Source organism: Electrophorus electricus, chromosome 12, assembly GCF_041902795.1.
Source record: "Electrophorus electricus isolate QZ-2024a chromosome 12, ASM4190279v1, whole genome shotgun sequence".
NCBI lineage: Eukaryota > Metazoa > Chordata > Actinopteri > Gymnotiformes > Gymnotidae > Electrophorus > Electrophorus electricus.
The window spans coordinates 1,924,369-1,950,774 of NC_137508.1; the positions used below are offsets into that span (position 1 = coordinate 1,924,369).

A 26,406-nucleotide genomic window follows, 5' to 3' on the forward strand; every position below is an offset into this window, starting at 1 on the left:
AAAAAGAGAATGTGATATTAAGGAACTCTGTTTAAAAAATGTTTTCTGAATAAACATAAAATGCATATAGACATACTGTGAGTTTTTCATTTTCAAAAAGGATATTTATTGGGGTTTTTGAACATGCCATCTATCATACAGTAAGAAGCTGCAGAAAAAGTTACGTTTCTCAATGATAAATCTTTCAGTCAGGTTGCCAGTGGCAGTGCTCCCCATGCACAGTGCCACCGCTGTAGCCCCTAATACCACATATCCACTCCCACCCCACTGGCCAGGGGGCCCAAGCAGTTACCTGCCTTGCCTGGTGGCAAGCGGCACCTGTGGGTTGTGTTATATGAAATTCTGAGTAGGGAGATAACCTTTCGTTTCAATAAGCAAACCTATTTTTAGCAATTGTGTTCTGAATATTTAGAAGACACATAAAATGTAATTTAATTCAATCCAGGCATGCTGTAATTCTCAAACATTAAACTTGGATTATTACACTTTCAGTAAAAAATATAGAATTTTGTACTATCACAACATGCTTGCTCTGCTCAACTCTTCACCAGAAGCAACTATGGGACTGCACTACAGAACTCTTGATTGGCTGGATACTGTATGTTAGGAGCTCAAACAGAATAAAGATGGAAAATCTGGGGGTCTCCAAACTGGACTGAGAACATTTGCTGCACGTAATGAGTAATGAAGTCATGCATCATCTTTGACACTTCAGGACCTTTCATATTTGCATTTGGTTTGCATCTGATTTGCATGCTTTCTTTTTTGCATTAGCGGTGAATGCATGCTATGATTACAAGCCCTGGCTCTTATACTGGCTAATCGTCCCTGTTCTACACGCCTCCCTGGTAAAATCAAGTTTGATAAGGTGTCATGCGATATAAAATTCTCTTTTTGCACCTTATTTCACTAATTGTTGTAAATTATAATCACTGTAAGTCTGAAATATTTTGTTTGTGGGTTAATTGTGTTGACTTTTAACTCTCTTGTGGAGACACTTATAACCAAATGTATTAATAAATGATAAGTAGTTAATGTGAATGAATACATTCTCTATATTTAATTGTTTTGTGTATTAAGTATATTTGTATTTCTAACAAAAAAGTTATATAAATGCTTAACTGCCTTATTTAAAACCATTGTAACTTACTCTGAATGTTAAATAAAATTAGTTTTTGATGTTTATCACTGTAGTAAAGTTCTTTGAAGATTCAAGTGAAACTTGCAAAGACTGAAGTAACAGTTCAGCACTATCACAACATCTAGTTTAATTTCTGGCTGATTGCTTAAGCCTACTGAAAAGTAATCTCTAAATAATGATTTATCTCTTGTGTCTTTTCTCATTATTTGGCAACACAGAGTAGAGTCTATTGTGTGTGATGTATACACATCTTTGTCACCCAAAATCTCTCTATGTTCACTGTGCACTCTTACAATCCTCCCGGTTTTCTTTTGGCTTGTAATTTATTTTCATGTTTTGATATTTTCCGGTTTAGAATCATGCACCTCATAAATTAAACCTATATTGATAATTCTGCCATGGATCTGTAGCCTCTTGGCTCAATATTCCCTTAGCTGACACTGTTGTACCACATATTGGTGCTTTTCAGTTTTTATCATGCTAAGAACTAATTTATTCAATTTATTACAGAAAGGAGCATTCTCAGAAAATTTGCTTGATTTGTTTTTATTTCCTGGAATAGTGATGAGCATAAGACACAGATCTGGAAGGTTATTGACATAATGAATAAAATGTAATTTTTTTTTAGATAAGCTGCTTACTTCTAAAGCTATTTTGTTAGACTTGTTTAAGTCTTATCTGTCACCCAGGCAAAGTTCTGAGATCGTTTTCCCTTATCTGTCTTTTTCCTTTTTATCCCGTTATCCCATTTTATTTATTTGTTTTCCAAATTTTCACCTAATTTTATATTTATATAGTTGTTTTTATACTTATACATTAATAAATATAATTAGTATATCTTATACATGCGTTTCCATTTTTATTAAGGCTGGTATAAATGGGTTTGTCACTTTCGTGCGTCCGTAGGTCATCGCCGGAAACGCAGTAGCTAATCCTGCCGTTAAATGCCACTTTAAATGCGACCAGGAGAGGGCGCTCTGCATGAATGGTTTGGCGTACTATTGAAAGCTAGCCAGGTAACAGTGTTGCTGCAAATAGGTAAAAGTCTCTCTCACGGGAGTTATTTTGGAATTATTAAGAAATACGGTGTCATTAAAATGCCTGGTAAGTTTGCTGATATCATGCCTCTCACTTTTTGCCCTCTCATGGTATTATATCTTTGCTTTATAGCAAGCAAAATAACCCGCGATGTGTTTAGCAAGCTAGCTAGCTTAGCTAGCTAATGTTATCCCAGTGGCGAGTGGTAACTATCATATGGGAGTGTGCTTATTCCCCCCCCCCTCCCTTCTTAGTTATTCTGCATTATAGCTGCTCAGCTGATACTACTTTAAAGTCGTACACGAACAGCACCGAATGTACTGAATAAACAGGTGTCGCTAGCTGAGAGTTAGCCAACATGTTAGCCGTTAGCCGAGGCCTTGTCTCCTTACACGCCAGCCAGCCAGCCCGCTAACCTCGGCCTTCACGCCTTCGTACCAGAGAGCGCTTTCGCAGATCTTCAAGCCATAAACCGTTGGACTTGCGTGTCGCCGGTGACGTGTACATCATCTAATTGGCTTTCGCGAGGTGTAGGTTACTCGAACTTAATGCAAATGTGCGTTCGCGTTTGAAAAACAATACCGCTTCTGTATGCACCCGATTAGTGAGTAAACCTTTCGCTAAACGTCCGGCGACCACGTGTTGGAGAAACGTGTGTGTGTGTGTGTGTGTGTGTGTGTAACCTGTGATGTTGGCGAGCGGAAACGTCTCGCTAATAACGTGAATAAACCACAAACTGTCGAGCACAGACGCAGGCTGTAGTCCCACTGGAGTGAATGCATTTCTCTTTACAGCACTCCAGTTTCCAGACATCTGCCATGTCTTTAGACCGTTGTTCAGTCTTCTTTTCTTTTCTTTTTCGTCATCCACCTCTCCCTGCCATTAAACTTCAGGTTTCAGTCATTCTCTTTCTGAGCATTTCCTTTGTTGTTTTCATCTCTCCTATTATGTAGACTGAATAGTGTTGTTTATTCTGCAGGAAGTTTGTCAAGAATTGTTTTCCTTTGTTATATAGTTGTTTAGCAGTTATGAATTGAATACGCCTGTACTTTGGCCAATAAAATATATGATTAAATATTGCAATATGTGACCGTGTTAAGGACGTTGTTGTTGCTTTGTACCCTATTACCAGGTGATGCTTTTTATGGCTCTTCTCCGTTTAACCATTACCTTTGTACTGTCTAATCTCTAGTTTAAAAAAGTAATACAGTACAAAAGACTTTTTAATTCTTGTCCACACAACTTAACCATCTAATAACTACATATATATAATATGCATTTTTCAAAATGCCAGTTGAAAAAAATAACTGATGCATGCAAAGGCACTCTGGTACATGTGACCTACTTGGAGATTGAAAAAAATGCTCGTCTGGATTTCAAATACAGAGAACTTGTTAGCTACATAAAATATCAACACAAGTGCTGTACCTGAGGCCCAATGGATTTAAATGACTGTCGCAATTACAAATAATGCTCAATGGCAAGAACAGCTCAAAAGTTAAACCTATGATAATTATAATGTTATGTTCGTGTCTGACCCTTTGTGCTGATCATGACTTATAATCAGTAACTACTGGGGAACTTTACACACCATTTTTAAACCTTTTTTTTTCCATAATTAAGATCTTTTAATTCTCCAGCACTCCTCCACTGAGATGTAGCAGTTCATCTACGTAGCTACTACAAGAAAAGTGCCACATGATCGAAATTATATAAGGCTGTTTAACATTCAATTGATGTACTACTTGACTGACTTTGCATAATGATAATATTGTTTATTGCTATAATGCTGGAGACAGTAAATTTCTAAATTTACATGATGGACAATAGGTTAGACTTGTGCAATCTAGGCAAGTTACTTTTGACCCTTCATGCTGCATTCAGGGGGCTAAAGCTGGTTTTGGCTATTTACTAACTAAATATGTACTGTCCTTTCTATATTCAAAATATTAAAACATTTCTTTTCTTTCATCACCCTCAGAGCCTACAGATATCAACAGTCCTGAGGCAGCACAGACACCTGGAGGCAGCAGTGGTCATGGGAAAGAAGACAGTGTGGTGAATGGGCACAAGGAAGGCGAGCCGAACCCCTTTGCGGAGTACATGTGGATGGAGAACGAGGAGGAGTACAACAGACAGGTTGGAGTGCGCTGCTTTTTTTTTTGCTTTTTTTTTTTTTTACGCCAGTACTGGAATTGCACAGCAATTGAGTGTTTTTCTTTAGTGATGTATTTAACTGATCTTGCAAAGGGCTTGTTAACTAACAGAGCTTCCCAATCCAAACCCTGAATGTCTCCTGCTGCTCCATGAGTTTTATGTTCCAGCTTGGAGCTCACCAATGCAAAGTTATTGGTGCTCTGTAACCCTTTAGTACCTGGTTTAGGTTAACGGTAGAATAAAAGGGCAGACTGTATCTAAAAATGTAATGGCAATATGAATGCCGTATTGCTTTGAAATGACATTTCTGGTTTGTCTTGAATCTACATCCAGGTGGAGGAGGAGCTTTTGGAGCAGGAGTTCCTGGAACGCTGCTTTCAGGAAATGTTGGAGGAGGAGGATCAGGATTGGTTTATTCCTGCAAGGGACCTTCCCCTCGGGGTAGGGCAGATTCAGCAGCAGTTCAGTGGGCTGTCAGTCAGCGATGGAAGCACTGAAGACATTGTAGTAAGTTCTTTGATCTGAAACTCTGATAATTGCAATATAGAATAACTAGAATGACATTTCCACTCTAATCCAGTTGATGTTGGTCATAGTTTTAGTTCCTGTTGATGGTGATGGAGAATAACCAAAATGTGTAATTGGATACCTCTTAAATTGTTAGTAAGCTCATCCAAAGGATTACTTTATTATTGTAATGTAAACTGAATAATATTACCTTTGGATTACCTAACATTTAAAGGTCTTGGATTTATGACATCTTAACATTTGCATTATAATATAATTAAAAAAAAAACACAAACTGTTGATACACAACTTCAATTAAGATTTGCCTAACAAAGTATGTGGAATGACGATAAATAACTGTCTATAGGGGAAAACAAGTCATCTGAACAAAATTAATAAAATTGACGGCACTCAAATCTGAGGACATCTCAGATGGCAAAAGATCACCTAAATCTTCTTTTAATAGTCCAGAGAAAAGTCCAGACTCTCCCTTCATTCCGACACCTACCATCCAAAGACGTGCTTGCATAGCGCTCATCTTGCCCATCTGTGTGCACCTACACAGAACACCTCTTTATAGAGTTTCAGGAGTATAGCTAGATTGTCAACGTTTAGTTACTGATTACTGACCCCCGGGACAGACGGAGACTTTTTTTCCTTTTATCTTTTAAGAGCAACAGTTTCAGCTTTAGGGCAGTGCTAGCTCAGTGGTTAAGGTACTTTACTTGGATTTGGAAGATTGTGGGTTCAAGCCCCACCACTGCCAAGTTGCCACTGTTGGGCCCCTGAGTAAAGCCTCAATTGCTCAAGTTGTACTCAGTCATAATTGTAGGGTTTTTTTTGGATAAAAAGCGTCAGCTAAATGCCGTAAATGTCAATCTTAGCCGGTGTTCTTTAAAAGCATGCTTACTGCATCTTAAGTATAAATGTTGGCATTAAACAAATGAGTTAGCCTTATCTAGGTGCAGTTCATTTATACTCCTTTTAGGTTAGCTGCCCATCTAGTTTGTTATATAACTAGCTAACATGATTTAAGTAGTATTGTGGCAGATTTACAGGTAGTATTTTAATGACAGGGAAGTGTGCATGCGTGTGTGTGCGCGTGTGAAGCAGTCATTTAATGTTATTTTACAAGTAATCACTATATTTTAAAAATTTAGCTCTAATCCGATTACATTTCTATAAGTATAACAGTACAGCTAGACAATGTTCTCTTTGAACCAATGGTTGGCAATGTCAGTACAGTTCTACTGTGCCTTTTGTGATTTTCTTACTGTCTAGGCTGCCTGTTAAATTGAAGAGGAGGCCAAATTTCCTGTATCAAGTGTAACTTGTGTTAACATTAAAACTATTGGCTTTGTTTAAAAGCATGTTTAAGGAACTCGCCAGTAATTGTTGTCTTCTGTTTCGTCCCTCAGCGCAAGAGCAGTTTGAACCCAGAGGCGAAGGAGTTTGTGCCAGGAGTGAAATACTAGGGACCTACCAAATACAGGCTACTTCAGAGAGACTCTATGCGACCACTGATGGTCAGAGGTCATCCCCCACCCATGCCACCATTAAAAGTGGTGCATGAGTGTAGGGTTGAGGGGGTGTGACTCATGGGTGGGGGGTGTTTTGATGCTCTTCTATAAGCTTTTTATTTTCGTCTGTCTTCATGTGTAACCTGGGAAGAGTGTTGGGTGGGCAGGGTAATCAGTCTATGCTACACGCGGACCGCTTCGGATTGTGACTAGCTATCCAGGAACTTCTGTTATCTGAGAGAGACAATTGTGTGATTTCCACTATTGTGATAGTGAAGAGTCTCAGTGTCTCCCTGGACTGTGACAATTGTTTTCTTGTTTTTTTTTTCTTGTTGTCCGTTTGTTTTTCTCTATTTGATTCGAGTTTAATGGGGAGGAGAGTGTCATAAGTGGGGGGGGGGGGGGTGAGGAACGACTGACGTACCAAAATGGAGCATTGGCAGGTGGACCAGTTCAAAAATGTTTTAAGCTGGTGGCAGCTGACTACCTTTGATAGATTTCCACAGTTTTCTTTCCCCCTTCAGTTGACGTCCTGTCACTGTGCGACTTGCATTATCAAAATGAAGAAAAAAGTATAATTGAATAAAAAGAGCAGGTTCCCTCTTGGATGTTTTGTCTTAATGTTTGAGTCACACAGCCCTGCAAGTACTCTGTGCTGTCTTTACATTGCTTTTCCTCATAATATCCCTGAGTATTATTCTAACGAATTGTTTATGGCCTGAATTATCAGACCGGAACAAGTACCAAGGAAACTGTTGTGTTTAGTCAGGGTGATATTAGTATATTATGAATTCAGGACTACCAGCTGTATGTTTTTGCTTTTGTCTTATGGTTTCGTAAGATTAAATGATTCTTATGCTGTTTCAAAAGTACAGTGAGTAGCACTGTTTGGTCCAAAAACTATTACTGTAGTGAGTGCAATGAGATGTGAAATGTTTGTCATTCATGAAATTTCTCATTTGGTCAGATGAAACGTGCAGGTTGCTTCCAGTTCTGGAAAAAAATGTGATTTATATGCAAAATATAACAGATATAAACTTTTGAACTGACGTTTTAAATATACTAGTTTCAGATCTTTAATTGCTATTTTTTTCACAATAGAAGATAACACTTTATGATGGGGTTCCAAGACATCCTGATTAGCTGGTGGTCATTTTCTGTGCTGGTGGACGAAGGGCTGGAGCATGGTCTAGAAAGCTCTGAGTAGACTTGGGGGTGGGGGGGGGGAGAAATCCACTGTTCTCCACTGTTTTACATACATTTTGTTTTTTCAAAATTTTGTTTAAAAAAAAACAAAACAGTTCAATTCAGGTGGCTAGTGCATATCACTTTGTAAAACTGAGTATTTGTTGGAAGTTTGAATGTGAATTTTTAAATCCTCCAATGGCCAGTTAATTTCAAATGGTATACATTCCCGCATCATGCATAAGCGGTCACGTACACAATCAAACAGGTGTATTTCTTCAAACCTGTTGACAACTCTTATTTCAGGTTTATGCACAATAGTGTGATAGCAGGTCATCCGGATGATTGACTGCTTACCTCTGACTTGTAATTCCTCTAGTATTCAGAGAAATGTTTCTGATTAGTTTGAATAAATGGGTGGATGGGGGGGGGTGGTCTGGGAAGGTGATACTGACAGCAGCTCTGCTCTGAGACCACTAGGGGGTCTCCACTTCCTATGAATTTGGGTCTCTGGGTCCATGTATTGGACCGAGTACTCTTAATACCCAAGTTCTCTAGTGAAAGAGAAATTTGTTCTAAAGCTTTTGTTAGATATTATCTAAAATGATGTCATGACTTTGGGCGTTCTCAAACCAGTACAAAACAGCTTGCAGCTCATGTTTGGGTTTTTATTTGTTGTTTTTTAATGATATTTAAATGTGTTGTGTCTGTGTTAACCATGCGACAGTCTTGAACCCAGTACATTGAACCCTTGAACATTGCCTGTAGCAATGTGTGGATTCGTTGCTCTGTGGAATAAGAGAGAATTTCTTAAGACACATGTACACAACATTTTCCTGATAGTGATGCATTCCATTTATTTAGTAGAATACATGAGGAAAACATACAAGAGGCTGCCTAGTTGTGACAGGAATTCACCTATTAAAAGAAAGCTAAAACTGTACTCAAATAAATTTTAAAAAAATAAATTAAAAACACACACCACGTTCGTAGCAGTGAATAAGTTCATTGAATAAAAATATATATATACACACTTATTCAATAAATAAGGCTGTTATTACAATCCTACTAAAATGTACAGGTGTATGATTTTTGGGACAAATTCTTTGTTCACCAATGTTATTTTAAGATGGGTCTGGGAAGTTGCATGGCACTGTCAATTGTTACCAGTTGTTGATAAGCTGATGCTGTACACTGTGTGATCTGTGCATTCCTGTGGGGCTGTCCCTGTAAGTCTTTCCATCAAATGGTAGTTCTAAACCCAAGGATGGTATTCTTGGTGCTCCCCAAATACTTGCCTTTTTAAACTACCAGCTTATGCTATGTGTATACCAATATATGTTTACTCTACTGACACAAATGTAAAAGGTTCTACATGTTCGGCATGTGTCCTCGATGGTGGGTGCTGATAAAGCATCCTAAAACCCGATGTAAACGTGCAGGCGTTCAAATTTCTTTAATTCCGACAAGCAATTAATGACTCGAAACGTGGAATAAGCAGGTCTGTAGACTAAATCCAACCCACGTGGTCTCCCTCCGACTCGGTTTCTTATGTTGGCTCATTCTGATTCTGGTTCTAAATGCTAGAAATAGACAGCATGCGTAATAATTATAATCTTGACGTTCTAAAAAATATTGAACTGTTCGACGAGGTTTCATCGCTCATATTTGTAAAATATTGCATTTGGGGCACACTTAGTACAGATGTATAGACTTGTATAGACTTAATGTAGGCCTACAAGTTTTGTTTTGTTTTTTTTGTTTTTTTAATGACATAGTTCAAGTGTGACTGGCCTATACCGTTTGACGTAATTCTGACAAGTAGTGGTTCCATATATAGGCTATATATAATGTAATATGTGGAAAAATCAAATATGAGCCGTTGATACTCCCTGGGTTGGGCATAGTTACGGGCAAGAATTTAGGTGTTGGGGCGGAGTCAATATTTACATTCATAGGTTAGGCAGTTCGGCTTTACGGATTTCCTCAGCAGCTAAATTATAAAAGCTTTTTGACAGATCAGAACATTCTAAAGCCGAACGTTTTGGCACAAGCAGGAATGGATACCCATGTGAAAGGAGGAGAGGTTTATTTACAACACCAGAAACATTCTGAGGTAAGACTTGACATACGTTTTATCAATGCATTTTTAACTGATTACTGCAGTATTTTCCAAAATAACACAAAACATAAATGACAAGGTTTTGAATCAGAAATGTATAGTATAACTTTTTATAGGATAAAAAGATAAAAACTTTGCAATTACAAAATCTACTTGGATATCTGCTTCTTCCCATATTTACATTAAAGATATTCCATCCAAAAAAAACAAAACAAGGGCAGAGTATAAATATATGTTTGCGTTATAAATTAGCTTAAGTATGATTAGGTATATAGGCATTGATGTTCTCGTATCGGTTTTGTTTAGACAAGTCTTCTAAGCTCCCGGTGTAAAGTTATGTGCTGGTATGATAGAGATGAAGCAGGTTTTGTCTCTACATGTTAGGACAGCGTACGTCTCTGTGTTTCGCAATCGCACATACGCATTCAGTGGCTCACCTCTGAGGTAAAAGATAAAGTGTGATTATTTTAATACTGACAAAGATACCACTGTTATAATTCATATTCTCTTATAGAGTATTATAAAGAAAACTGAACTTTTTTCAGCGCCATCTTTTGAGATAAAATATTATACAATTTATCAATGGAACCTGGTGCGATACATATACGAAATGTGCCTAAAAGGATAACAATAGTTCAACATTGTCACTTGCTAGGCTTGGGAAAAAAAAAAAAAAAAAAAAAGTATTTTAAACAAGGATATCAGCAATTGTGTTCCCACTGAAGTGCTGTAACAGGAAAAGAAAGTGCAGGGTCTGAATGAAGATTTGTAGCTTACCACATGTAATGTCCAAGAGAGACAGGTTACCTGGGGGTCACCTGTGTTCCATGTTGCTCATCGCTCAGAGAAACTCGTGGAATGCTGCCACCACCCACAATGCCCTGGACTCTCTGAGTGGAGTCCAGAGGCCGTGCCAGAGTGAGGTGTGGTGTTGCGTGGTCACAGAGGACCTAATATTTATGCTAGGAATCTGATTACTCAGTACAATGAGCGGTGTAAGAGTATTAGGAATATGACACATCATGGTTAGAAGTATTCACTGCTTCTTTTTCCATTCAAATCTGTTCCTTCTCGTTTTTCTCTCTGTATTCCCCACTCTGTGGCACTGTTGGCAGAAGTGGAAGCGGTACTGGCTGAACCTTTACCCAGGCAGCCGGAATGGTGTGGCCCGGATTGAGCTAACGGAAGCAGTTTCGGAACGTTCGCCAGTGATGGTTCGGAGGCAGCCTGACCGCAAGGTGGTCCGGCTTGCTGACTGCATCAGTGTGGTGAAACTCCCCCCCAATGCTGAAGCCCACCCTGGTGGCAACATGGCTGCCTTCTGCGTATTAACAGATGAGAAGAAGCTGGTGTTTGCAGTGGAAAAAGAAGGCTGTGGAGAATGGGTGAACAAGATCTGTGAGAATGCCTTTCAGGTGATGATTTTCCTCAACTGTTCATTTCAGTTCATTTCAGTTGAGTTAGTCCTCAACTGAAAATAAATGTAAATTGTTTTTTATTCATTTGTGTCTTATTAACAACTAATTTTCTACATGAACAGAATTTTCTACTGCACCTCACATTCACTTCCTTCTTTCTGTGTGTACCAGAAAGGCATTAGTAATGCGCCTCGCCAGGTCCCACACATGGAGGAGAATCAGATCTATGCTTCCAGAGAGGAAGGTTGGTCTGGTTAGAGTACAGTAAACTTGCGCCTACTTACTTCATCAGCTTGGCTTTTTGGAAGCATGCTGAATCTCAGCATCTCTTTCCCATCAGTGTTTGAGTTTCGTGTGACAGTGCAGCAGTCAGAAGCCTCGGCGCGGTGCGGCCTGTGGGGAGAGTTTTGGCTGCAACCGAGTGAAGACTCACTGGTGCTCAAAGACGTCGACAGCAGGCAGGTCATAATGGGATGGCCATATAAGCTTCTCCGCCGCTATGGACGGGACAAGGTCAGTCAGATATTGTCACTATGCAAGTAGCAAAGACAATGTTTTACATGTGATAAAATATGTTCTTAATTTTTTTCATTACATTCTACATTTGATCATTTAGTTAAATCTAGATTGTTTATTTTATTATTTATTTTTGTATGTGGCATGAGATTGATTTCAATTGAGCTCCTTGAAAAGTGTCAGGATATCAGAATTAAAAATAGTTAAACTGTTATATCTGCTATTAGTAGATATATTTGTATAATGTGGAACAACTTGCGTTGCTACTGTCCTAGTAAGTTTCAATTTTTAGAGACCATAAGCTTAATTTAGAAATATTTTCAGGACAAGTCAGGCAGGTGGCAGGGGTCTTTTTTTAACCCATCACTAGAATTTTAAAGGAAGTATTTGGTAACTGTCCTGCATCCTGAGCAGTCAAAGCTATATTTTTCATACAAAACAAACACATTGTCATCTCCATGAATAATAATAAGAAGAAGAATCACCATTACAATTAACATCAATCATTGAGCGATAAAGGCCATTTCAAGGTTTATGCAAGGCCAGCCTTCTAGGCTGCTAGGTGGTCAGGCAATAAGATGGCAGAGAAAATAACGTCACCTGAGCTGCTGGTGAGCTGTCTAACCCTAAACCTCACCTCACAAATTTAATCTGGACTGTGGAGTATTAAGGCCTTTATTTAGATACAGTGAAGTGAAAGCTTTGCATACCCAGAGTACAAGACACGGTATAACTCAGTGTTTGGATTAAGTTAATGGGTTGGGGATTATAACAGTGTAAACCACTACATAGTCACTTTGTGAGTTGTCAGAGTAGTTTAGAAGCAATAAGCAGGTGCTTGTATAAAAGAGACAAAGCCATCAATGGCAGACTATGACTCATCATCCTGAACTAAAGGCTTAATATGTTCCTTACTGATGATGCAAGAGCTACTACGTGATATGTTGGTTACGTGCACTGTAGTATGAACTCTGTGTATCAAACCGTGCATGCCATAGTATTGAGAGACTTGTCTTACACTACAGTACACCCTTTTTCATAATTCCTCATGACAGCATTTGTTCTACCCCAATACGGTTATTTTTCTCAATGTTGATTTGGTTCTCTCTCTTTTAATATGTCACTTCTCAGGTGATGTTGTCAATTGAGGCAGGCAGACGCTGTTCTTCTGGTCCTGGCACTTTTAACTTTGAAACAGTGCAAGGGGACGAGATCGTCCGGCACATGGAGCTGGCCATCCAGCAGCAGAAGAACGGGAGTACCTTTGGAGGCAGCTGCTCTCCCCACTCTCCTGGATCCCCTCTATCCAGGCGCCCCTATAGCGCCACCCTGCTGGACACTCAGATGAACACCAGTTCTGACTCAAGCACATATTGTGAGTGTGTGCAGTCTACCACAACTAGTGCTCCCAGGTCAACCATAGTTGGTTTCTCAAATGCTACGTATTCTAATTCTGCAGTTCCTATTGGCTCAGCTGAGGCATCAGGTATCAAACCTGCCATTGGTTCATCCAAGTCTACACACAGACATTCCAATGATTACATTTGCTTGCCTGAACCTGTGTATTCCACTCCTGCTGATGTCCTTTGTTTAGGTGAGTGTTTATATGCACAGCCAATCATGAGATCACAAGAGCTTAGTCACCTTCGTAGAGAGTATGAAGAGCCAGTGTACTCCGAGCCTCATGATGTCATGCAACCCAGCCTTATTCCTCAAACATCTGTCTGTGCTCATCCTACAAACAAAGTCAAACTTCCCATCACCATAGAAACACATCACCATGGCAGTCAGCCAGAACCAGTGTACTCTGAGGTGCGTCACAGCATACCAAAGTCAATCCAGGTTCAGAATGAAGAAGAACATATCTACAGTTTACCGGATGTAAGCACTATTCCCCAAAGACATGAAGATTTTAAATATGGTGCTGTGAAAGAAACCAAGCAGGACACACAAAACAAGAAGGTGGATGAAATCAGCGTCATTTACAGTCAAGTGAACAAACCACGAAAAATCGCAAAGCCCCAAGACAAAAGCACAACTAACAGACCACAAAATGTTATGTCTGAAGACCTTGGACTGATTTAAAGCAGCAATATGTTATTTCTAAATATTTTTAAATATTGTGGAATGATAATGTCTATAGTTACATAAACCAGCATTAATACCCTTGTACAGGAAAGGGTGTTTTTCTTTTTTGTTCTCATTTCAAGCACATAGTCTCAACACATATTGGACGGACACGTCCCCCCAATATTGAGATATGCTCAGCACTTATTATTGTACAGCGGTATCAGTGCCGCTGACTAGCTAATGCCTCTCACATGCAGGAAAAGGTAACGTTAATGTCAATATATCATTTTGCGATGAAACTGTAATTGTAGAAATAAATAATATTTTACTAAAAAAAGTGTCAGTAATTGTATGAAATGGAGATGACCTTGTTTGGTGAAAATGGGTCAGTTTGTGAACGCTAAATCAATCAACAATCTCTACTGACATTGGCTATCATAGCTAAGTTACCTGGAAAGTTAATTAGCCACACATTCATGCAGCATCCAACAATGGTCACGGGCAACTAACGTTAATGTTTTATAATATAAATGGAATTATTAGAGTCATTTTGAAAAAGTGAAAGCAGATTTTATTAGTCAGATTTGATCAGATTTCCACAGTTTTTTGTGCAACCTCAGAAAAAAGAAAACTAAGTGTGAAAAAATGTGAAAACTGTGAAAAAATGAGTACTAGTCAGATGATATAAGTATAGAACAGAGTTGTATAACATAATAATTACCATTGAGATATTCAATAATCCATTCTTGAGCATCATGGCAATAAGTACCAGTTCTTTACTGATAATATTTTCATGTTCACCCTGGTTCGTTTAAAGTAGAGAGAGGAAGAGTGTGAGGATGCTGACAGGTGAGGGAGACCAGGTGATTTGGAGGTGAGTGAGAAAAGGAGCAAATATTGATAGTGAAGATCCCATAATGCCATTGCATTAGTCTCATCCTGATGTACACACTCCTGTTAGCCTTCATATATGGAACAAGATTCTGTTTTGTCACTAGTTTAGTGAGGATATTTCTTTCCTCAGAGAGGAGAGGTCTTGGGGAGAGCTTTGTCTGGCATGGGGATTTTGATGATTAAAGAGCCAGCCTGTCTGAAGCCTGGTAATGTAAGGGTGGGGTTACCCGGATTACTAGGTATGAAAGTGATCGGTGAGTGTTACAGTGAGCTGTTTCAGCAACAGGGCTCGATGTTGTTTCAGTCCCCTGAGTTGGCTTTGAAGAATGTCGCTTGGAAACAAGGTGCCCCCTTCAGGTTGACGGGGCCAGCTAGAGTTAAGGGTAGGGTAGCTATATGGATTCTACCCGGCTCCATTAAGATGGTTGTCATTATGTCTAGGATTAGTTCCTGTCCAGAGGTGAATCCTGTGTTGTTTGATCCTACCGCTGATATTTTACCTGCAGGGTTGTTGGTGTGATGTGCATTTCTCCCCATGCAGGTAGGGCTAGCGTCTGTGCCAGTGGTTAATGTAGAGGACCAAGATGTTTGGCTGCCTTGCTGTACTATTTTGGGTGAGCTGTTATTGGTTGAGCTGCAGTCTACTAACACTAGGTTTTTGTTTGATGAGCGGGTGTCACTGGTAGAGTGCGTAGCAATGGTTCGATCTGTACAAGCAGAGCATGGATGGGCAGTTTTAGGAATGTTCTTAGACTTCTTTAATGCCAGAGCAGCAACAGGCAGCTCAAAAAAGCTGGATCCTTTCAGTTGTGGACTATAGGCAGTTGAACTCTAAGACTCAAAAGGATGCTTAGCCAAATTGTTTTCTACTTTGGATTTGTCAAGTGGAAACAATCAAATTCCAATGGCTGAGGGTGATAAACAGAAGACTTTTTGTACTCTGTTTGTACTATTTGAGTTCAATTGAATCCCTTTTGGTTTATGTAATTCCCTAAATACGTTCCCATGCCTTATGGATTGTATTTTTGGGCTGAATGGTTTGATCTCTCCTGTTGTACTTGGATGACATAATTGTTTTTTCATCATCTTTTGAAGACCATATGTGGCATCTGGAGTTGGTGTTTGGCTGCAACTACACCGAGTGAAGTTGAGGTTTGCTAAGTTTCTTTCAGACTGAGGTCTGCTATCTTGAACATGTGATTTCTACAGAGGGTGTGCCAACTGATCATCAAACCAAGATGGTTGTGGACTGGAGATGTCCACAGACTGTGAAGGAGCTGCGGATGTTCCTAGGCTTTGCCTCATATTATCGGCGGTTGGTCAACGGTTTTGCACAATATGCTGCTCCCTTGCACAAATTGGTCGCTGTTTTGCAGGGTGGCCAGAAGAAGGCCCGAGCATGTGCGTTCGGAGAGCACAGGAGTGAGGCTTTAACATCTTAACAAAAGCCTTTAACATCTTGAAGCAGAAATGGTTTTATGTGTATGGGGTACCTAAGCGGATCCATTCTCATCAGGTCCAAAACTTTGAAGGGGAGATGATGAAAAATCTGTGTAGAGTTTACAGGTTGGAAAAGAGCTGGATGACCACTTACCATCCGGAAGGGAATGGTCAGTGTGAAAGGTTCAGTCAGGCTACGCACAACTTGTTGCGCTCCCTTCCTCCACAGTAAAAGAACAGATGGTCACAATATTTTCCACACCTCCTGTTTGCTTATAAAACCACTATTCATCAGTCTACAAGTATGAGTTACTGCTTGGCCAAAAGCCACACCTGCCAGTGGTCTCTTTATTGGAGCAGTTAGAGAATGAGATTGTGGAAGGATCGGCTGGTGACTGGGTTAGAGAACAGCAGGAAGTGTTGGAAGCCGCCTTCAGTAGTGTCAGACAACATTTAGAGGCTGCAGCAGACTGAGAGTTCAGTGTTCCCAGCCTCAAATAACCGGGCTGGAGCTAAATTCAAAACTGCAAAATTCAAGTGTTGGAAGCTGCCTTCAGTAGTGTCAGACAACATTTAGGGGCTATAGCAGACTGAGAGTTCAATGTTCCCAGCCTCAAATTATCAAGGTTCTCCCAGAAGTTATGCTTGTGTATCGGCATAACCATGTACAGGGCTGGAGCAAAATTCAAGATTGCTGGATAATACCAAGTACAGGGTGATTCAATGTATGGATGACTGGGGAAGAGTTTATACTATTCACCCTGCTGATGGGCAAGGTCCTGAAAGGAATTTGCATCGGACCGAATTGCGGCTGGCTCCAGGTAAATAATTTCCCCTGCTTGTGGAGGATTTGGATGGGCAATTAGTAGCCCCGGATGAGGAAGTTGGAATTGCAGTATCACAGGGGTTGGGGGCTCACTTGGCACCGGGACCTGGACAAGTATTGTATAGGCCCTGGCAATGATGTGTGAGGAAATCACTGGGATAGTGATTTAATGTAAGGGGGGTGGATGTGACAGGTTTGACCCGTATACATTGAATCCCTTTTGCTATGCTGTGTCCCTTTAAGGTCATTGCCTCTGCATGATTGGGAATCTCAGGAGAGATATTTAACTCATGTGTGTTCTCATTTCAATAAGAGCCGCTTATATTCTATGGTTGCTTTGCGATGCAGCACATTTTAAATTCCTGGATTTTAAACTTTTAAATGGATTGATGAGGTTGAGGCTGTAAAAAGATTTTGGTGCTAGGGATTTGGCCAGTGCTGTTTTGACATAAGTGTATGTCTGACTTTGTGTATAATCCTTGGCATTCACTGCATTTTAATGTTTCTATGTGAGTAAGAGTGAAGAGTGAAAATAACTATGTAAAGGACATTACTGTGGGGATCCAGGATATTTCGGTGCTGAAATATGACAGTGGTAAGCACATCCATATGGCAGTTATAAACCTGATATTGGTTTTGAACCATTCATGTATGTGCGTGCTTGTTTATCTTCAGGTGATTGAAGAGCAGCAGACTGTAGCAGAGTAGGGAATGTACGTGAATGGGTAGGCCAGTGTTATGTGTTATGGGAAACTGTATCCTGTTTTAACTGCAGTGTTTTACAGGATTGAGCCTGCTGTGTATCAGAGCAAGACACTATTCTCTCCATCTTTCTTTTTTCTTTTTTTTGCTTTTTCTTCCTGTTCTCACATCAGGAGCGTGTTGTGATTATATATATTTGTGTGTGTGTGTGTGTGCGTGTGCATGTGTGTGGTGTGTGTGTGTGTTTGCGTGTGTGTGGTGTGTGTGTGTGTGTGTGCGTGCGTGCGTGTGTGGTGTGTTTGGTGTGTGTGTGTGTGTGTGTGGTGTGTGTGTGCATGTGTGTGTGGTGTGTGTGTGTGTGTGTGTGTGCGTGTGGTGTGTGTGTGTGTGGTGTGCATATGTGTGTGCGTGTGTGTGTGTGTGTGGTGTGTGTGTATGTGTGTGTGTGTTAGCATGGCCAGTGTGGTCGCTGTGCTTTACAGTACTCTGGGTATTGGTAAACCCAGCCCGTGTAGCCCTTAACCATACTACACCCGCTGCCAGTGATTACTGAAACATTATTTAATGATATTAAATCTTGTTTTAACTATATTTAACTATAACTATATTTCTTATGTGAACAAATAAACTATCTGTGCATCAGTTTCTGCAGTCCACCAACCTATTGCTAGCAGTAAACCTTTGTGGGTAGAGACCATGTATAAATATATAAATGTATAGGGTATATAAATGTAAAAGGTTTCCCCACTTCTCGTAAATGAAGTTGGTGTAGTCGACTTGAGTTTGGCGCATACTGAATAAAGGTCCTAAATGTTTGATTATTGTGAGTGAGAAACTTGACATTTCGCTACAAGTGCAAGATGTATATTAGCAAACTAGATTACACAAATAATAATATATATACAACAAACTGCGTTAGCTGCAGATTCACCTCGGCTTATTTTATAAAACTCTTGTAGAACTTATTAACTTGTTGTTAAACGAAAATAGTAAGCAGAATGTCAACAGGATCTATATATACAGGGACTCATATCTGTAATGTTCATTTTTATCGATTTTTCCCGCTAGCATGGGAAAAGTGGATTAAGTAAAAGATTTGTCACGTAGTTAGCTCATGCTGAATGACGATCCGATCTGTTTAACGTGGAGCTTCTAATTCTCGTCCCCAATCCAATACTTTTTCTTTCATCTCAGGTTTTCCAAACCTTGTAACATTTATGATTTTAATACTTTTGACTCATAACGCTCTCCCTTCGGCTGCACCACGAAAGCGGAATACACAGGCACGTACCGAGTCTCCGGTTCAGATGTGCCCGCGCTGTATTTACGGTAGACCGTGCCGGAGAAATATAGGGCTGCCTACGTCACTACCACAGGACAACCGGAAGTGCTTGTGACATCAACAGCGGACGGCGACAAGACAGAGCTTTTTGTTACAGCAATAATAATAATAATAATAATAATAATAATAATAATAATAATAATTCAGTCGGTTTACTCATCTGGTTTGCGTGCTCTTGTCCAATAACCAACTAAAACCTAAACCACAGCGCAAGGCTTCGTTTGGCGTGTAGGGCAACCGAGCGTGCTTTAGCAGGGTCCGTGGCGCTATGTCGAGTCGCATTGCCTTCCAGACGCAGCTGGCCTCCATCATGGAGGTGCTGGCCAACGCAGCCGTGGCGGAAATATGCAAACTCGTGGACGACGACTACGCAGTCATCAGTCTGCAGATGTCTCAGTGCCAGCGTGAAAACAAGGCGCTGAAAAGGAAGTTGCATCTGCTGGAGCTGCGTATGGCCCGCGGGTGCGCGGAGAGGAGGATTCGCGAAAGCTCCCTGAATCGCGCGAGTCGGATACAAGTGAGCGCGACCCCCTCCGACAAGTACCGGGGTCCGTCTAGCGGTGCGTGGCGCACTGTGCATGTGCCATCCGTCCACACTGCGGTATTCCTGCACTTAACTGCGGACGCGCTGCCTCGGCGTGTCTAGTGATCGCCTCCTTGTGTGTGTTTGTGCTTTCTTTTAAAGATCTTTTCCCGAATCAAGACGAACTGTACTCGAGACAGTTGAGCGAGGATATTTGGAGGGACCGGGAACCTTCCGGTACAGACATGGCGGTTGTTCGCCCGGTCGTGAAGGATGACGAGAACGTGGTAAATATATGTGGCATAATTAAGTTATAAGCAATAGTAAAGCATGTGATTCACGATAAATGTGATTGCGTAGCCATAGCATTGACTTTTTTCGAAGTCTTATCCTAGTAATCTGCTATTACATCGCATAGATAAGAACCCCTGGTGTTCTCTTTCGAAAGGCTGGCGATTCTGGCATGACTGAACCAAACACTGTACTGGTGAAAGCAGAGACATCTGATGAGGGCCCCCCTCCACAGGAGTTATTCATCCGAGAAGACGGTGAGCGGATGATTAAAAAGATATTCATTCAGAAATGATGGATGTATCCTTATTTCCTTGTTCAGAAATGATAATGATAGCATCTTAAAAGACCTCATGGTCTTTGTAGTTTCTTATGACTCCCATATGTCCTACTCTTCTTCCAGGAGTGGCAGAAGCTGCGTCTGAGAGTGGGGAAGCAGGTTATGCTGCTGTTCAGGTGGATAAAGATGATCACCACTCCAGGACGCGGCGCCAGGCTTTGGAGGTCAGTGGATCCAACAAACTGCTTAAATCTGAGCCGCAGTATGAGAACACTGAGGGGTTATCCCAAGAGCCCTTGGGAGGAGAGAGAGGGGCAGAGTTTGGTGTAAGTGGGGAGTGTGGTCCTTTGGGGGAGCTTTTTGTGCAAGGGGGCGACGATGCAGACCCACAGCAGCCGTCTTGTTCTTACATAATGAGTGACAGTAAAACGGCAAGCCAATCTGAGCATCTCCCACAGAGACCCGAGGTCATTGAGGTTGAATCTGCAGAGGAAGGGGACGACCTCTCTGTTTGGGACAGCAGTAAGATGACTGGCAGACGCCAGGCTTTGCAGCGGTATACTACTGCGAGCACAGCAGAAATCATCGGTAGTGTTAACCTGCCTACGGCCAGCCAGCGCCAGGTGACCAGCAACCTTCCAGCACTGGCATCAACATCCTCAGTTGGGCAGGATATGGACAGCTGGCAGCATGCCAAAAGCATCAGTATGTACCAGCCTAGAGTTGGAAGGCCAAGAAATGAAAGGGTACCCCACGAGAAACTCTTTACCTGCAACTACTGTGGGAAAGCGTTCAACCGTCCCAAGAAGGTGGAAATCCACCAGCGAATCCACACGGGTGAGAAGCCATTCAGGTGCAACACCTGTGGGAAGTTCTTTGCGGAGGCCGGAAATCTGAAGAAACATCAGAAGGTTCACACCGGGGAGCGTCCGTACAGCTGCACCCAGTGCGGGAAGACGTTCGCCTGGATACGGAACCTTAAAACCCACCAGCAGAAGTACCACCCAGATATGTTCATAGCAGAGGAACTGCTCTCGCTGGGGGAAATAAAAAACTGACCCTGGACTTCTCAATATGACTGATGGACATGGCGGTGGATAAAGCTGCATGTAGCTAAGGGCTTTTTATTGTGTTGTTACAAGTAACAAGCTGGAGGGAAAAATCAATTTTGAATATTTTGGTCTAACGTCTGACAATATTTACTGCGTTCCTTTTAGAGTTTGCACCATTTGGATACTGTGAGATTTAGGTTTTTTGTTTTTTTTTTACAATTTACAATGATTTACTCACCTGAAACACATATGGAACCATAATCACTGTCATGCCTAAGCAGAACTTGTTTTCATTGGCAGCTATTTGGAATTGTATGATGCAAGAAAATAAACTCTGATTAATGACTGCCTTTGTTTGCTCCTTTAAGGGGAAAGTGTTTGTTTAAAACGGATCTCGATTCTTTGACCATTTTGTATGTAGGTTTTGTTTAGTTTTTTTTTCTCCCCATAAATGTTTGCAATTTGACAAGGCTGGAGGTATTTTGTGAAGTGAGAGATTCCTTTTATCCACATATGTTCAAGCCAAGACTGTCCTCTAGGATGAGAGGTAAGGGACAATAATGCAAGCTGGCATTGTCTTAAATTATCCAGCTGAGAAATCCTGTTTTGCGAAATACCTCCTATTCAAAATAAGACTACATTCTGTCTTACGTTAAAATAATTTAATTGCTTGCAAGGTTAAAAATGCTTGCCATAATGCCTAGTTGTGTAAATACCTGAGAACAAAGATTACTCTTGAATTTCTACATTTTTGTTTTCAACACAGGCTGGATCATGTACTATGACTCTAGACTCTAGGGCACCCCTTAGAGGTACATGTCGGCTGGATATCTATAGAAACATTAACACACTTTGTTTGCAACATGAAAAAGCATGCTTTCATACTGCAGTACATAGAATGAAACATATAATACTATATACACAGAACAGAAACATTAATTATAGAAACAAAAATGACCTTGGCCTCCTGGTGGTTAAATGAAAGCAAAAATCAGTTCATCCAGAAATGATCAGATGCCCATTTAACTGTTTACGTGCATACACAAGTCACAGTCAACTTTCCATTATGGCCATAAACATTTACGTTAGTTAACTAAGCCAACAGGATTATTATACAGTTAAAATAATGAAGAATTACAGTGATATTTTCTGAAAATGTAACGTGTGTGTGTGTGTGTTTATGTACGCACAGCTGTCATGAATTGATTTTTCACCACAGACTACATATGATTAATTGATCAAATATGGTACATGAGCAGATTTGAGCAAATCTCTTTTATATGATTGCCAAATAATTTTGATGTATTTATTATTTCATTGCCTTTTAAATTATGAAATCTAAGATTTGAACTAACCAGGATATTGAGCTTTTTCTCACATTGCATTTTTATAGTAATTGTTCAGAAGTTGTTTTTCCACAGTGCTCTGCAGTAATGTTTTATGCGCGTGTGTGTAAAACACCAATCCCTTGTAGTAAAGCTCAGGCTCGTTTCTGTCTCTTCTGCCACTTCAGAAGACTGAGGAAGATGAGCCAGATGTGCTGTTCATCAAGGAGGAGCTTGCAGATCAGGGGAGGAGAGAGGGCCAGCCACCTGGAGGGCTGAGTGTGCAGGATGGTGAGTGAAGAGGGCAAGCAATACTGATACAGAAATCTAATGATGTGTTTATGAATCAGGAGTGCTGGAACCGGCAAAGCACAAAAGTGCAAACAGTTCTCCTGTGTTGAGAAACCCCTACTGTACAGCATCTTACCCAGTACTGCCACTCTGCAGTGTGCACATTCGTTATGGTAGTTTGTACGAAGCTTTCAAATGAAGATAATTTCATGTTTTCTTGTTAGATGTGTTTGTTGTATATTACTGGTCATGTTGCCAGATGCATATCTAATCTTATTTGCTTCAGTTAATATTCTATACCTAAAGTGATTCTCATATATATATATATATATATATATATATATATATATATATATATATATATATATATATATATATATAATTAAGTTATAGAAGAAATACTTGTAAGTAATTGATAGGGTTTGAAAGGGACATCATTAACACAGCACTGTCTGTTCCTCAGGTTTTGTGGAGTCCAGCACAGACATTAGTGGTGGTAGAGTCTCTTCGTCACCTGCACAGATCACAGTAGCCCTCAGCGCTGAGGTTGGTGGTATTCTTTTTTTAAATGTTAAAACAATGCTGTACAATCATCACTAAGCTCGTTTTACGTTAGGTTAGTTTTACTCTGGTTTTCAATGGCAGGGTCAAAGTGCTTTATTGTTCCTAGTGTGACGAGTTGGCCTCATCCCTGATGAAGGAGGATGGACCAAAAGAAGAACAAAAGGCAATCCCTGGTCAATCTGCTGCAGTGCAGATTACTATACAGAGTGAGTGAGACAGCAATAGTTGTGAGGGCAGAACAAAACGTTTGACCTGCAGAAAAAGAAATTGGACTAGGTACCATCTTTTATACTTTACAACTGTAGGTAACAATTTATTAATGTGTTGTATTTGGAGTGTTATATTTAAAAAAGGATCACCCTCACTGACCAAATTTATCTGTTTGTGATATGTGTTGATAGATGTGCTAGGTTCCCAGTCTCCTGCCTCTCTGCATCCACGTGAGCCTAATCTTCCACACAGGGGAGCAGCGTCAGCAGCAGGAGTCAAGGTATGGGATCTGCCCAGCGCAGAGCCTTCCCTCCAGGGGGCAGCGCAAAGCAACAGCAGTCTACTTTCAAACACAAGTGACCCACGACGAAAAAGGCCAGTGGCAATTGAAGTACTCGAAACTGATAATACCTTGTATGAGAGACCTGCGGAGCTGGAAACGTTTTTTACACGGTGGGCTACCAATAACTCTTCTGCCAGTCAGCCCTCTTGTTCTTACACTGTTGATGAAGATCCAGACTGTGTTCTGGTCCAGGCAGGAGCTCTGTCTGTCAGAGGGACACAAGAAGGCCTTGATGGAATTTCCCCTCTGCAGGATGCCAGAGGACCTGTTAGGGTGGAAGCAGAGTGGACCTCAGCACCAATTTCCCGCCGTGCCCAGACTCAGCAAACTAGTCACTACAACAGGACAGACGGAGTTCCGTTAGAGGCAGCAAACAGAACAAACCTCACTCAGTCCATTCCAAAGATCACCATGAGTCCCCAAACACTAACAAACTTAGCCCAGCCTGGAGTTTCTCTCGCAGGGTTACAGCTTCCAAAACGCATGGAAAAAGGTAAAAGGAAGAATTATATTTGTAAGTACTGTGGAAAGGCTTTCACTGGGTTATCTAATGTGGAGGCTCACCAGCGGGTCCATACAGGAGAGAAGCCTTTTAAGTGTGAGACCTGCGGGAAACTCTTCACAGAGGCTGGAAACCTGAAAAAGCACCAGAGGGTTCACACAGGAGAGAAGCCATACACATGCAACCGTTGTGGGAAACGCTTTGCTTGGATCTGCAACCTGAGAACCCATCAACAGTCGGCTTCCTGTGGAGGAATATAAGAGAATCTTCTCAAGTCATCTGGACTGTGAAAATTAAAATGTGTTTAATCTCTTTGCCCAAACTTTTTATGGTTTGTAAGAATTGTTAGTCACATGGAGAACTAATAATGAAATTATTACAATTAGTAATTGAAAGTGCTTCAGAGCTTGTAACGAATTTCTGTGTTACAGTGTGAGCAATCAGGGTGACTAGTTTTTATGTTTTAAAAGTTGTGGTGCTTTTCTATGTGGTAGTTTGGTGCCTTAATGATATTTTTAATTCCCATACCTCTAATCAAGTTATATAAAAGTTTGAATAACTGTGCCATATACCTCACAGACCATTCCACTGACTGTTCTTCAGATGTGAACTTATTCAGTTTTCAAATTTTAATAATAATTGACTTTTACTTTACCTTTTTGCACACAACAAAGCAATATAAATTGGTAGAAAGTTTTGTTCTGTGATTTATCTCATAACTGTAGAACAGGACCATTTTGGTCACTAAATATCACTCACAGTGCAGTAGGTTAGCTGCATAATGAATAGAATGGGTGCAGTGCAATAGTTATTTCGCTAAGTTTAAGATCTTTGACATGGTGTAACTGTAACATAAAGGACTTGCGAAAGTGTTTGTTTCAGCCCGGCTAGCTCAGTCGGTAGAGCATGAGACTCTTAATCTCAGGGTCGTGGGTTCGACCCCCACGTTGGGCGTAAAAATCTTTTTTCCGTCTCTAAACTAAAAAACTAATTCTATGGAGTATATAATCCGTCACTCCGAATGACAATATTTTTTTCGCCAAATATCAGATATATAAATAATTACTCATACTCAAAAAACAATTCCGTAAACATAAATATACTAGTCAATATAGTTTTGAGGAATATACAATGTAAATCAAGTCCCGTTAAAAAACAAGTGCTGCGATACAAATTAACGCTACAGTTTTTGATTAAAGATATGCGCAGTTTGTTAACATTAAAGCATTAAACTGCCGTCATAGCCAACTTCTACCGCAAAAGAGTACAGATTTTTTTTTTTTTAAATGAATAAACCCAGATGTTCAACCCAGATATAAAACTCCCAACAGGCCAAAGATATGCGCAGTTTGTTAACATTAAAGCATTAAACTGCAGTTATAGGCAACTTTTACCGCAAAAAGAGTACAGATGGTACACTAGTACAGGCAGTCATATAAAATTGGGATTTTAGAAATAAATTAGCAGAGGATGGTTTCGATCCATCGACCTCTGGGTTATGGGCCCAGCACGCTTCCGCTGCGCCACTCTGCTGAGCTGTGTGTTTACCTTGGGTGGAAAAGTAGAAGTCTGTCAGTGTATCTCCATAGGCTTAGTATAGCTATGGTGATTATTTATTTTATGAAAAATACAGTTGAATAGAAGGGTTCTGTCATTATTTTTCGACATAGTTAGTGTAGCCATGGTGATTATTCATCAAGAATGAAAAGGATTATTCCCTGACCGGGAATCGAACCCGGGCCGCGGCGGTGAGAGCGCCGAATCCTAACCACTAGACCACCAGGGACTCGTTAACGCTTGCTGTTTTGTATAATGTATAAAATGTGTAATGTGTTATATAAGTTTACATAAATGACAAAAACTAGTGTTGAAGGATGTCAGTTTCTTTCAAAGTATTCATAAAAGGGCAAATTTATGACGCAAATTTTTAATGCACTTCCTCTTTTCTCAGTTCATAGCACCCTCCATTACCACTGCCTGTCTTTTCATCCTTTTTCTTTCTCAATCCCTTGTTCTCTGACGTGTTCTCTTCCTCAGTGTAAATGGCAAGCAGTTGATCAGCAGCAGGAGGTGGCGAGAGACAGAGGAAAATGATCACAGCTCCAGCAACTACTTTTCGTTCTCCACTCTCATTGTCAACCCAAGTA

At 40.5% G+C, this 26,406-nt stretch overlaps 3 protein-coding genes and 3 non-coding genes across 10 annotated transcripts; 4 read left to right on the forward strand and 2 right to left on the reverse strand.

Moving 5' to 3' along the window:
• Positions 1-2,085: 2,085 nt before the first annotated feature.
• paip2b (poly(A) binding protein interacting protein 2B) lies at positions 2,086-6,971 on the forward strand. Its single transcript, XM_027000416.3, has 4 exons — positions 2,086-2,245; positions 4,161-4,318; positions 4,670-4,843; positions 6,262-6,971. The coding sequence occupies exons 1-4, from the start codon at positions 2,098-2,100 to the stop codon at positions 6,316-6,318; spliced, it is 537 nt and encodes a 178-aa protein (XP_026856217.3). The 5' UTR covers positions 2,086-2,097; the 3' UTR covers positions 6,319-6,971.
• Positions 6,972-9,130: 2,159 nt separating this feature from the next.
• dok1a (docking protein 1a) lies at positions 9,131-14,007 on the forward strand. Of its 2 annotated transcripts, XM_081725020.1 has the most exons (6): positions 9,131-9,664; positions 10,786-11,085; positions 11,260-11,332; positions 11,429-11,601; positions 12,736-12,979; positions 13,064-14,007. In XM_081725020.1, exons 1-6 carry the CDS (start codon positions 9,608-9,610, stop codon positions 13,687-13,689), a joined length of 1,473 nt encoding a protein of 490 aa, XP_081581146.1. In that variant the 5' UTR covers positions 9,131-9,607; the 3' UTR covers positions 13,690-14,007. The 2 variants fall into 2 exon arrangements, with proteins under 2 accessions (XP_081581146.1, XP_081581145.1); XM_081725019.1 differs by having other exon boundaries at positions 9,141-9,664; positions 12,736-14,006.
• Positions 14,008-18,894: 4,887 nt separating this feature from the next.
• On the forward strand, positions 18,895-24,745 carry si:ch211-89o9.6 (uncharacterized). Of its 4 annotated transcripts, none has more exons than XM_035531557.2 (8): positions 18,895-19,438; positions 19,564-19,688; positions 19,850-19,949; positions 20,096-20,196; positions 22,538-22,640; positions 23,104-23,186; positions 23,311-23,410; positions 23,606-24,745. In XM_035531557.2, exons 1-8 carry the CDS (start codon positions 19,147-19,149, stop codon positions 24,517-24,519), a joined length of 1,818 nt encoding a protein of 605 aa, XP_035387450.1. In that variant the 5' UTR covers positions 18,895-19,146; the 3' UTR covers positions 24,520-24,745. The 4 variants fall into 4 exon arrangements, 3 of the variants coding, with proteins under 3 accessions (XP_035387450.1, XP_081580300.1, XP_035387451.1); XR_014126308.1 differs by having other exon boundaries at positions 18,898-19,438; positions 23,311-23,480; positions 23,606-23,743; XM_081724174.1 differs by lacking the exon at positions 23,311-23,410 and having other exon boundaries at positions 18,898-19,438; positions 23,606-23,748.
• A 395-nt stretch (positions 24,746-25,140) lies between these two features.
• On the forward strand, positions 25,141-25,213 carry trnak-cuu (transfer RNA lysine (anticodon CUU)). The gene has a single exon. It is a non-coding gene; the product is annotated as a tRNA-Lys (tRNA).
• A 507-nt stretch (positions 25,214-25,720) lies between these two features.
• trnam-cau (transfer RNA methionine (anticodon CAU)) lies at positions 25,721-25,792 on the reverse strand. The gene has a single exon. It is a non-coding gene; the product is annotated as a tRNA-Met (tRNA).
• Positions 25,793-25,973: 181 nt separating this feature from the next.
• Positions 25,974-26,045, reverse strand: trnae-cuc (transfer RNA glutamic acid (anticodon CUC)). Its single transcript has one exon. It is a non-coding gene; the product is annotated as a tRNA-Glu (tRNA).
• Positions 26,046-26,406: the final 361 nt, after the last annotated feature.

What these genes read in the sequence shown, in the direction of transcription:
- dok1a (XM_081725019.1), top strand. Translation starts at nt 9,608, where the DNA reads ATGGATACCCATGTGAAAGGAGGAGAGGTTTATTTACAACACCAGAAA. An exon ending in TCTGTGAGAATGCCTTTCAG is followed by an intron (nt 11,086 to 11,259) that starts GTGATGATTTTC and finishes TGTGTGTACCAG; the next exon opens with AAAGGCATTAGTAATGCGCC. An exon ending in GCCGCTATGGACGGGACAAG is followed by an intron (nt 11,602 to 12,735) that starts GTCAGTCAGATA and finishes GTCACTTCTCAG; the next exon opens with GTGATGTTGTCAATTGAGGC.
- paip2b (XM_027000416.3), top strand. Translation starts at nt 2,098, where the DNA reads ATGCGACCAGGAGAGGGCGCTCTGCATGAATGGTTTGGCGTACTATTG. An exon ending in AGGAGGAGTACAACAGACAG is followed by an intron (nt 4,319 to 4,669) that starts GTTGGAGTGCGC and finishes ATCTACATCCAG; the next exon opens with GTGGAGGAGGAGCTTTTGGA. An exon ending in GAAGCACTGAAGACATTGTA is followed by an intron (nt 4,844 to 6,261) that starts GTAAGTTCTTTG and finishes TTCGTCCCTCAG; the next exon opens with CGCAAGAGCAGTTTGAACCC.
- si:ch211-89o9.6 (XM_035531557.2), top strand. Translation starts at nt 19,147, where the DNA reads ATGTCGAGTCGCATTGCCTTCCAGACGCAGCTGGCCTCCATCATGGAG. An exon ending in TGAAGGATGACGAGAACGTG is followed by an intron (nt 19,689 to 19,849) that starts GTAAATATATGT and finishes CTCTTTCGAAAG; the next exon opens with GCTGGCGATTCTGGCATGAC. An exon ending in GTTATTCATCCGAGAAGACG is followed by an intron (nt 19,950 to 20,095) that starts GTGAGCGGATGA and finishes CTCTTCTTCCAG; the next exon opens with GAGTGGCAGAAGCTGCGTCT.